Genomic DNA, 12,691 nt, shown 5'->3' with positions numbered 1-12,691 from the left:
ATTTGACCGCTAAGGGAGTAGAGCCGGAATGCAAGCTATGTCTGTACCCGTTAAAAAGTTACTTACGGACCTCTGTACCAAATTAATATCATGTCTCTCTTTTTTCAAATATTTAATACAATATTGTAAACTATAAAATATTATAAAAGAGCAACCGCCGAGTTTCTTGCTGGTTCTTCTCGGTAGGAAAGGCCTTTTAAATCTAAAATTTTTTGATTCAATAAAGAAATATTTTTATTTTTATTTCGCTGAAGTCGCTTAAAAAAAGATGGGCCGTGAAAAGGTAAAAGAGAAACAGATGCATTGTTTATTATTTAAACTTTAAAAAAATTACTGTGTAAAATAAAAGTATTATTGATATGAATTTTCAATACATCGCTGTCTCTTATAACATGTGCCATACAAAAGTCGTTAAGTTATTTATGTTTTAGAGGGGCAAGTAAGACACCCTTCAGAAACCAAGATTTTGGGGTGAGGCGCACCTACCCCGTATTATTAGGTGTTTAAGCAGGGGCTGCTTGTTTCCAGATTCCATTATATTTATACGTGAGAAAGATATTAGATGTGGGTACCTATGTATATACCTATCTAATAATATTTGGTATGGGATCTTTTTATACAGCACTAGCTTTTTCCACGACTCTGTCCGCGTGATATAAAAAAATTAAAAAAACCTTGGTAGGTATAATGTACCTCCATTTAAATTTCAGCCAAATCCGTCCGGTAGTTTTTGTGTGAAAGAGTAACAAACATACACACATACATATACATAAACTTTCACCTTTATAATATTAGTGTGATAGTATAGAGCTCTCGGGGCTTATGTAGTTATCTATCAGTAAAAGACTTTTCAGAATCGGACCATGTTCTGGAGATAACATCTTATATACAAACTTACAAAACTTTATAATAGGTATTAGTGTAGGTGGAAATGAGAACTTAACTTCAGTCTTTGCCTGTAAGGCATATTAGGTATATTTGTTTTTTATATAACCTTAAAATAACTAAAGTGCCTGTTTTCCTTTATTTATTTCATACAGGTCAAATACCTAGTTCGGAAAGCAGATTATACTGAATAGAGCCGGCAAGAAGCTCAGTAGCTATTCATAAATTAAGATAAATAATAAGCATTAGTATCCTAGTTAGTAAACTGCTGTAACAGATGAAGAGGGTAGGTCGGGATTCAATTATTACCTTTCTCATGCCTATCACTGTTATCATTTATGTTTGCAATCTATGAAATGTTGTTTGGACAGGTACGTGAAGAAAAAGATGGGGGCAAATACTTGTACCAAAACACTAAGCAAAGTTCAAAGAGAAAATGACAAGGTGCTGACTTAAAACAGAAAATACAGAACAATTTTATACGGTAAAAGAATATCATTTATTTCTTCCAACACATCCCTTATTCATTAGACGCGACAGCTCGCTATATTATATCGACAGTAAAGTGAAGAGTAGACGACCTGAATGGCCGTTAGTCGTTACGCGCCACATTGTCGTCTCCGCTCCGTAACCTAGGAAATAAGTGAAAAGATATCTCTTAGAAGCTTTTAAACGCGTCCGAGAATACCTCCCTATCTGTTAAACCAACAAAAGGCTCCCGTGTCGCTTGCACGGACAACAGATACAACTAAACACTTTATGCTATAAAAGAAAGTACAAACGCCATTATCAGTAACAAGCGCGGAGTGTCAGCCAGACGCGCCGCGGCAAAAAGAGTGCGCGGGTGACGCGCATCGATTTTTATACCCCTCGAGCGGGGCGGGGTCACGAGCTGGCCAATCAGCGCGCGGTGAGCCACCCAATCACGACGCGGCGTCTTCCTTTCCGCTTTAAAAGGAAGCAGTACTTTATCGAGTAATGGAATTTGAGTTTGGAAGTTCTCTGCGGGGATTAAATGCGGGACCAATGCAAATTGGCAATGTCTCCGATTCTTTTTTGTGAGCCATTGAGCTCGAGTTTTAGCTCTTTGCTTCTTGTTTTTTCTTTTTTTTTAAGTTGTTACGGTTGATGATGTACTCAACTTAAGAAATGAATGGTATTTAATTTATTCGTCACTTTTTACTATAACTTATTTTACTTTAAGTAAAAGTTACTTCATTATAATCGTCATCACAACCAGTGACTATAACCAAATAAAAAATGACCGGTTTACTACTGAGCACAGGTCTTCTCTCCGAATAAGAAGGGTACTTACGTAGACCTACGTAGTGTCTACGTAGGGTCTACGTAGGGTCTACGTAGGGTAGAGTAAAGCTTCGTGTAGAGTGTAGACGTACCCTGACACTACGTATTCTACTTAGTATCCAATTAACTAACCTAACCATTTTTTTTAATGGATACAATTATCTTATGAGTATCAACTATACGTTGAGTAGCAGTTCAAGTTTATTAAGCAAATTTAAACAGAATTACTTATTGAAAAAAATTATAGACACTTTAATTGAAAAGCTTTATGATGATTTTGACAATAAAATAAGAAGCCATATTATACTAATACATGAATAGGTAAGTTCCTTTAGAAGCTATCTTTGATTATCGATGACATTCGAAAAATATCGATATAGTGAAGTACAGCGACGAGGTAGCTTTGGGAATAGTGATGGGCATTTCAAATTCCAAAAAAAAAATTGACGATATTCTGCTTTTGCTCTTTAATGTTATTACTGTCCAGCAGATGCCCGCGAATTCGTTTGCGTAGATATAGGTTTTTTAAAATCCCTTAGGAACTCTTTAATTTTCCGGGATAAAAAGTAGTTTATGTGTTAATCCAGGGTATAATCTATCTCCATTTTGATTTCAGCCAAATCTGTTCAGTTGTTTTTGCGTGAAAGAGTAACAAAAATACACATATACACTCAAACTTTCGCCTTTATAATATTAGTGTGATATGTTACATTTACATATCGTTTATGTATTTGTTTTATTTTTCGGTTCTAATTCAAAAGCCCTAATTTCATGCAATGCGTTTCAATTTATAATTAGTATAGATCAATGCTACAACGTAGAGGATACGGCGTAGAGCATCCGTAGAATCTCGTAACTGCATTCGTAGCAATTCTGTAGACATTGCTTATTAAAGTTTTGAAGAATTATTAAAACCTACTTTTTTAAATGGGTTAAAAGTAAAAGGGTTTGAATTATATGGGACACTACAGTAAGAAGCACTTTAAGTACTTCAAATCATCTGTACTAAATATTATGAGTAGAAAAATATGTGTCTGTCCTGTCGGTCTGCCTGTTTGCTAGATTTTTACAATCTATCCGATTAATCGATTTAGACGTTTGGTATAGAGATAGTTCATATCCTGGGAACAAATACTATTTTTGTCCCGGGAAGAGATTCCATGGGATTTTAAAGTATCTAAATTCACGCGGACCAACTCTATCCAACATCATCTTGAATTTTATATACACTTGGAAAGAAGCTACCCATTAAACATCATATTTTTAGGGTTCCGTACCTCAATAGTAAAAAGGAACCCTTATAGGATCACTTGGTTGCCTATCTGTCCGTCTGTCTGTCGTGTCTGTCAAGACTCTAGGGTATTTCCCGTTGACCTAGAATTTCATAATTCTAGAATTATGCATATGGTAGATAGGTAGCTCTTATAGCACAAGTAAAGGAAAAAATCCGAACACCATGAATTTATCATCAAAAAAAAAATTGTTCACGTAAAAATGAATGCATAAAAGTGTTAGATATATATTGTACGATGGTACGGAACCCTTGATGTGCAAGTCCGATTCACAGTTGACCAGTTTTATTTTAATTCAAGATGTATCGATAAAAAAGTTACGACACTATCTCTCCAGACCGATTCATCTCCCTTTTCTATGGAATCGATTTTATATATCGATATATCGGCAAGGCTTTGTCTACGTCACAATAGAGTGAACTTTTTATTTAAGAGCATTATTTATTACTTTTTATCTATGCAGCTTGCTTTCTACGAAATATTCCAGCATATTTATTACTTTTACATTAAATGCAGTTTTGTTTTATCTGGAATATAAAAAAATATTTTCATTTATATTGTTTTGAGTTCCATACCTCAAAATTGAAACAGGAAGCCTTATACGATCACTTCGTTGTCTGTCTGTCGTATCTGTCAAGAAACATATTATGGGTACTTCTCGTTAAGTTAGAATCAATAAATTTGGTAGGTAGGTAGGTTTTATAGCAGAAATAAGGGGGAAAAACCGAAAACTGTGAATTTATGGCTACATCACAAAGAAAAAATTGAAATGTGTTCATGAACACGTAATCAATTTTCAAAGTAAGATACCTATGCCAAGTGGGGTGTCATATGAAAGGTCACCTGTACATTCTTAATCAGATTTTTATTTATTTTTATGCATAATAGTTTTTGATTTATCATGCAAAATGTCGAAAAAAATACCCGAGTACGGAACCCTCGGTGCGCGAGTCTGACTCGCACTGGACCTGTTTTTCACTTTAATATAAGCGAGCAAGCGTAAAGTCTGTGTTAAGAGTAGGTACGACAATAGTGCAACGGGTGGGGTTTGAACCGCCGACCTTTCAGATTTCAGTCCACTCCTTTACCGTAGAGCTATTGAGGCTTCGACTAAAAAGAGATTCTTGAAAAAAGATCTGTTTTAGCTTTTTTTTTTATTCAGTATAGGCCAGCGCTTGACCACAATCACACCTGATGGAAAGTGATGATGTGGTCTAAGATGGGACGCGTTTACCTAGAAGATGCCTATTCACTCTTGTTTTAAAGATACCCGGATTGTAATTGGTAGGAAACACAGATCGCGGAAGAGTATTCCAAACCTTAGCCATGCGTATGAGGAATGAAGACGCAAAACGTTTGGTGCGTGTAGATGGAATGTCGACGACATGAGGATGGAAACTAGCCCAACGTCTTGCGGTTCGGTGGTAAAATAGCTTATTTTAAGGTCAATTTTCTCGTTCGTTTCAGGTTAGGCCTCATATCGCAATGGAGTGCGCTAGCCGGCCGGTACGGGGGTCTCGTGCCCGCGCCCTGGTACTGGCAGAGGCCTCACGAGAGGACTCCTCCCAGAGGTAATATATTTTAATTACTATTATGTTTATGTACAGCAAGATTACTCCCTCGTTATATAGACATAAGTTTGTACGAAAGTTTGTTTATTTTTCAAGTTATCTATGTAAGTATATCAGTATGTATACAATTTCTGATATCTTCAACCAAGCCGGTCAAAAAGGAAAAAATCAAAAATTTTACTCCGAAGAGGGTTGAATAGCAGATGAAAGTTTGTATTGACATTTTTCAAGTTTCATCATCTTTATCTATCTATCAATTTTGGGCTTTCCGTCAAAAATAAACAACGAATTTCCAGATTTTTTGGAAATTCCATCAAAATTCCACACTAGCGAAACCGGGTGGGTCAGACTTACCTAATTATGAAATGCAAATATTTTAACAGGGCTCTCTCCGACACTTACTCCATACAAACGTAGTTCCAATTTCATTTGAATATTAAGCATTTTTGTATTGTTTGTATAGAGCGAGTGACGGAGAGACCCCTCTTAATTAAAATTTAATTCAACGATATTGTGACAGGTGTAAGTAAAGTAAAATACAAAAGTACTCCCAAAGAATTATGTCACATGCACATCGGATTAAAGTCACTGCTGTATTAATAAAATGAACGTTAATAAAACAATCACTTACGATTTAAAACCACTTTTAATTTAATCAGAAACGAAAAATGGTAGTAATCGCGTGCTTTAATATGCTAACACCATGCTAAACATGATAATACAGTGAAATACGTCAGACTTGGCATCATCTTCACCATCTATCAACTGATACTGACATGTCCACAGCTGGACATGTCCACAGCTGGACATGTCCACAGCTGGACATGTCCACAGCTGGACATGTCTCTTGCAGGAACTTACACACGCCACGGTCTCATTCAATATTTAACTCATTGATTTTCCGGGATAAAAAGTAGCCTATGTGTTAAACCAGGGTATAATCTATCTCCGTTCCAAACAGCCAAATCCGTCCGATAGTTTTGCGTGAAAGAGTAACAAACATACACACACACACACAAACTTCCACCTTTATAATATTAGTGTGATGGACTAAAAGCTAAACGAAGGCCCCTCGAAATCACGGCTCATACACAGTATACAAGGGGATCGATTATTGAGGTGAGGCCGTAGCAGTGCCCATCCGCATGTCACGATGACATCATTCGCGGCGTTACCGTGTTCCCATCTCGGTACTTAGACACAACGCAGGCAGAGCGGAGCGAAGCTGAGCCGGGACTTTCCTAAATCTAGTAATATCAACCCAACGCCTACTGTCTATAGAGCACGGATCTCTTCTCAGAGTGAGAAGGGGTTAGGCCAGTGCTCCATGTCGCCATGTCATGGTGACATCATTCGCGGCGTTGCCGTATTACCATCAGGGCGCAGTACTTAGGCCCAACGCGCACTGGTAGAGCGGAGCGGAGATGAGCCGCGGCGTCTTTCGGTATTCTAGTAGGTATAGTGCACGTAAAACAAGTGCTCCAATCTGAAGCCGAGACGTAAGATTGCGCATTTTTTAAATTCCAGTTTTCTTTATTCCACCATAATTTCTAAATGCCTGAACAGATTTGGATGTTTGTGATATCGTTAGAGTCCTTACGGCATCTTAAGTGGCACTGGCCATTAATTTTTTTTTAAATTCTATGCCACATAGTTAGCTTTTGGTTCATTTAGGGCTATCCATATAAATTATATTTATATAGGCTAGTTTTTATCCCAGAAAACCAAATATTTCGCACGGAACGAAGTCGTGGTCATAATACTAGTGTTACTATAAAAGTGTAGATTAAGGTGGAAGCGACGGGTCTGCCCGCGAAATTCAAATTTAATTTGGTTTTTCGCAATTTGTAAACTAATACGACAACGTAGGCTTATGGCATTTTAATTGCGACAGTGGCAGTATCATCCTCACAGGTTTATATTATAAAAATCTTTACTTGAAAGGGTCCAGTTTAAGAAACTAGCTCTAGTATCGACTATTCTCACAAATTAGTCGATACTAGAGCTAATTTATTAAACTGTATATAAACTGCCCCTTAATAAAATGTAAGTAGGTCCTGTAAATACTACATAGCTTACAGGTAGCCAAGGGCTTATTTAGACAGCTTTCCCCTTTACAATCACGCCTGATACAAAATCGATGGTGCAACTTAATACTGCCATCATATCAGCTGGTTTGTATAGAATTACTTTTTAGGGATCCGTACCCGAGGGGTGCCAATGGACCCTACTAAGCCCTGTCCCTCTGTCTGTCTGTCAGTGGGCTGTATCTCATGAACCGTAATAGGTAGAAAGTTTAAATTTTCACAGAGTGTGTATTTCTATTTGCTGTTATGACAAAATAATAAAAGTTTTAAAGCCGCCATGTAAATTAAAAAAAATCGGCAAGTGCGAGTCAGACTCGCGCACCGATGGTTCCGTACCATCGTACACGATTATGTATTTTTAGGGTACCGTACCTCAAAAGGAAAAACGATTTTCAAATTGCTTGAGAGTTCTCCATAACGTTCTCAAAGGTGTGTGAAGTCTGCCAACCCACACTTGGCTAGCGTGTTAGACTATGGCCCTTCTCATTCTGGGAGGAGACTTGTTCTCAGTAGTGGGCCAGCCACAGGTTGATTGTGATTATGATTCCAGTAAGAACTTACTTAAATTTCTAGTAAGAGCCTTATGGATACAGCGACAAGAATATTGTGAACCAGCTTTATTAGTAATCGTAATAATCTAACTATTATCAGCATAGAGAATCTAGAGTGCAAGCATAGACAATACAGCTCTTATAGAACCTCTACAGTCTACTCTAGCTTTGTTTTAAACCTGCTATACACTCTCCGGCTTTGCCAAACAGATTCTATTTCACTGATTGTAATTGGACAAGACCGGACAATGCGAGGATGCAAATTCAAAATTCGAACACGGCCCAAAGGCGCGAAGTCAAATGTCATCAACGCTGTTGAACGAATCACTACAATCGAATCGGGCACACTCGTATTACTGTCACTTCATTCTACACCCTAAATTAACACTGACAAGGCTTAAATTACCCAGTCCTATTTCCGTAACTTTTGACATCACTTACCAGCATAACTAGACCCGTATTTCTATAAATCAAGCCTATTTGAACGGGTCTAGGGTAAATGGTTGCGGTGGCAGTGATTCGCATTGATTTTAGAAGCCGTATCAGGTAATCCTTTGTTACCGTTGGCTTGCTGTTTACACAAACGCTTACTAGTTAAGCAGTTTATGAATACGGAATTGAGTTTTAAAAGTTTTTTAATAGCCGCTTATATTGATAAATATTGAATATTAGTTTTATACATGTCCCACTTTAGGAGAGCTAATCCAATACCTACAATCTGTACCTAATTTAATTTAAGTAAATACATCGCAACAACAGCTTTTCATAAACATTGTATGCGTTGATTTACTCTTAAAGATCCCGTAGGAATTTTTCAAAATCCTTTTTAGTTGGGGGTCTATACTTCATAGAGAGTAAGTAATTACATGCAAATTAATCTACTACTCAAAACGAAATAAGGGTCATATAATAAGTGGCCATAATTTTATTTAAAATCAAGTGTTGATTTAAATTAAATGTAAAATAGTATTTAATAGGTAATCATCACTATAAAATATTATTATTAAAAATTAAATACCCCATCACGCGTATTTTGTGTTTGGTTGGGCTACTACTAAACGGATTTTTATACGGTACGGTATGATGATAATTATTATGAATTAAGTCGGAAAAAATATTCCAATCTGAGAGCTTCTGTTGCGCGAGTTGAGTAAATAGTTTAAAGTTATACAAAAATAGTATACTTATAGTGGAATAGTTACTCTCAGGTCACTCGTCCGAAGCCAGGGCTGGTCGCTAGTTCCACACCACTCAATTATAGTAGAATTACAGGTGGGACATAATATTTTGTTTTAAGTTCTTAGTTTGTAAAATTTGTAGATGCGAAGTTAGAAGTATAATATGTAGGTAGCTACGTTGATATAAATTAGGCAGTTAGTGTCTTTTATATTAAAAAATCAAAAGAAAAAGTCAGGCCTTGCCTGCAATTCCACCACTGACTAAGGTGAAACTAGGAAAGAGTATTTATATAGGGTATTTATTTCAAAGTAACTAAGCATTTAGAAAAAAAAATCCATTGATAGAAAATCCGTTTGCAAGTGGAGTGCAATTATCTAGGGAAACCGGAGGTAGATAAAAAAAACTATTCGTTTCGAATATTCAGTCCTAACGGTAGTCAACTTCGATCAGCTTGCAAAAAAATAAATATAAAAAAGGCTCAAATGCACTCACAGCAATCCGAACAAACCGCATTCGAAAATTAAAACAACCGCATGCGACATCACCGAAAGAGATAACGCTTTTGGTGAAGGGGGATTTATACGGGTGGGAAAGAGACGGGTATATGTTTGCATGTTTGACATTTCACCAGTGTTGCTATACGTATAAAAGCACTAGGTATGTTAGAAAGGCATTGTTCGGTCGGTTTGGACCGCGTGAAATGGCGCTCGCTTTGTTTTCCCCGGAGATGGGTTTTGGAAAATTAAAGCGAAATGAGCGGGGTTGAGAGAGCAGACGAGATGACGATTGCTTGTTTACCATAAGTGCGAGAGCACACTGAAGACTTGGTTATTTTGCGACAAAAAATTACTTATACACAAGATATTTTGAAAACAGTTACCTATAGATGCATTAGACGCCATCGGTTTGCAACGGTCGGCTTTGCATTCAGCAGCTCACAAGGTAGTGTAATTATTACATTGCTTATGTATTGCATATTTAAGTAGGTACATATTGTAAAGTTTGTTATTAACTATTAAGTTTTTTCATTCAAAATATTACTGGAAGTTTTCAAGCGTACGAGTAACTATACGTCCGTTATCAATCATATATTTTATCTTGATGGCCGATACTTAGAAACTGGGACAAAAAGTAGTAAGACAAAAGGTCGTAAGTTAAAAAGTCGCAAGTGTAGAATAACTCTGAATATAGCCCGCTAACATACAAAATGTGAATGTGAGAAGTTTTCGCTGTCGCAGCAACAACGCCAGTATGTCGCGCTCGGATGAATTAATTGCAGACTTTGAATAAACTTCGATTACACTCAATAGTTTGTTGGCGAAGATTGTCGGAGTATGAAATATTTTCGATTGAAGTAATATTTCAATAAGTTCTCGTTTCAGAGAGATTTCAAAGGATTTATTTGTGCTGTGTTCTCGAAACTTGAAACTTCTGATTCTCTTTTCTTTGACTAAAAATAGGTAGTATAAAATAAAGTCCCCATCCACGTCTCAGTTGTATTCGCCCTAATAAACTGAAGTCAAAGCCTGATCCAGGACTTCGTCTATGGTGGCGTTTGCTGGCGCGCGTGTTGTGACTTTTTAGAGTGTTTTTTTTTAGAAGTGGCCGGTTTTTGGTTCTGCTGGTGTTAATTGGTGGTGGAACTGACTGGGAAGCGCTCTAAAGGGGCGCCGCGTGTATGTCGGTGGGTTATACATATAGTTTCCCTAACTTGTACATAACTACAAACTTGACATTGGCTAATCAGTGTAAAGCCAGACGAGAGAGAGAGAAGCCTGATCCATTGCACACTTTGACTTGCTCAGAGAACGAGACGGGCTATATAGATATTAGTAATAGGTACCTTCAAGTCAAGTGTGAATATGCATCTTATAGGTAAGCGGGTTCCATCTTAGGCTGCATCACCACTTGCCAGCAGGTCTGGTTGCAGCCAAGCGCTAGTCTATAAATTAAAAAACATGTTTTTGAAGTGACTTTCCACACGCCACAATTTTGTGCTGGCTTAATCTTGTGGCTCGCTATGACCCATTTGATGTCGTTTGTCCTTTTGCCTAGTCTTCTAACACTGTGCTTTCTGGTATAGGGCCATCATTCTACAACCTTGAGCAGTATCCTCAATATCTATCAGTTCTTCGAGCTACGTTCCTTCCCATTGTCACTTCAGCTTCACAACCTGTTGAGATATGTGGGTTCTTTGGTTTTTCTATGGATCTCCTTATCTCTGACTTGATCATGTAGAAAATCTCCGAACGTAGTTGTCCATCGCCCGCTGAGTGACTGAGCTTTCTTAAGATACAACTATAATTATGGTTACTGTGATGGGTACTAGGGTCCATGCCTCACTACCATAAACTACAGGTCGAATCTAGCATTGTATTTATGCTACAGGTAAGTACATAAATAGTTTAAATCATGTTTAAATACCTTCAAAGGTTTCATGGAATTGAGTCGACACGTTCCATTCGATTAGAATTGCGATCCAATTACAAATGTTAATCTAATCGAGGGATTTTACGCTTTTGATTAGGCAATCTGGTGGCTATTCTTGTTTCCTTTTCACCGCAAACGGAAGCCGTATTGATTAGCTGAATTGGTATGTGGGACACAGGTGTACGCAGCAATGTAGATATACAGTTCAATTCAACTTTAGGCCATGATTGGGGCTTAGCAGACTTTACACACCTTTGAGAACGTTATGGCATGCAAATTTCCTCACGATGTTTTCCTTCACCGTTAAAGCAATGTTCAATTGCTTGAAATGAACTATAATAACTTCGAAAAATTGTGGATCGATTCCCGTACCTTCCGAATAAGAGGCTGACATTTGAACCACTAGGCTATCACCGCTTCTATATCTATCTAATGCTAGTAGCATTACTAAGTTATAAAAAAAATATTAGAAGTAGGTAGGTATAACCTTCAATGGTATTTAACTCTAAAACCTTTGTTACAGAGGACTCAACGACCAATGAGGAAGGTTCAGCGGCTGGTTCTCCAAGACTACGCAGCCCCCCGCGACCGCCTTCCCCTCCATCACCCTCCCGCTCCTCACCCCGCTCCCCTCGCCTCCACCCTGCTCTCTACCCCCAACAACAAGACCCTCAAGACTCCGACCCAGATATAGATGAATCCGACGATTTCGAAAAAGACGAAAAGAGAGACCCAAACGCCAGCTTAGGAAAGAGAAAGAAGAAAACAAGAACAGTCTTCTCCCGTTCTCAAGTCTTCCAATTAGAGTCAACCTTTGATATGAAGCGATACCTAAGCAGTTCAGAAAGAGCAGGCTTAGCAGCAAGCCTACACCTGACAGAAACCCAAGTGAAGATATGGTTTCAGAATCGACGTAACAAGTGGAAAAGGCAGCTTGCAGCAGAACTAGAAGCAGCAAATATGGCTCATGCTGCTCAGAGATTGGTCAGAGTACCAATTTTGTATCACGAGTCGAGACCTACGTCGATGCCGCATACTCCATTGGCAATACACCCTCAGTTTTCCAACGAAACTGGGGTGTATTTTCCCCCTCAAGCGCCGCAGTCGCTGCAACCGCTTCCACCTTCTCCGGTAACGTCTAGAGCACCGCTGTCTAGTCTAGTGTAGTGTCAGCTTGAAGCCGCTAGAAGGGACGCGGCTGACGGATTCTAAGTTCAAACTTTAAAATTGGTGAACGTGATTTGTTTTCCAAAATGGCGGACTAGTCATCAGTGAGTGTCATAATATAGCTGTCAAATGCCAAATTAAAATCAAGTTGTTAAATTAAATGGTGCTATGAATCCAGTCTACTTTTAGAGTTGCAGGCTAACCTAAACTATTTTCAATGACAA

The 12,691-nt window shown here is 38.0% G+C and overlaps 1 protein-coding gene across 1 annotated transcript in view; it reads left to right on the top strand.

Annotated features, from left to right (window-relative positions):
- LOC123877819 (homeobox protein HMX3-B-like) overlaps positions 1 to 12,471 on the top strand; it is a 33,380-nt gene extending 20,909 nt beyond the window's left edge. The window contains exons 3-4 of the mRNA XM_045924733.1: positions 4,950 to 5,053; positions 11,824 to 12,471. Coding sequence (XP_045780689.1) covers positions 4,950 to 5,053; positions 11,824 to 12,467 — 748 coding nt within the window. The 3' untranslated portion in view covers positions 12,468 to 12,471. The remainder of the gene's footprint in view (positions 1 to 4,949; positions 5,054 to 11,823) is intronic.
- The last annotated feature ends 220 nt before the right edge of the window (positions 12,472 to 12,691 follow it).

Source organism: Maniola jurtina, chromosome 24 (assembly GCF_905333055.1).
Source record: "Maniola jurtina chromosome 24, ilManJurt1.1, whole genome shotgun sequence".
Lineage (NCBI taxonomy): Eukaryota > Metazoa > Arthropoda > Insecta > Lepidoptera > Nymphalidae > Maniola > Maniola jurtina.
This window is presented reverse-complemented; position numbering and strand designations above follow the sequence as displayed.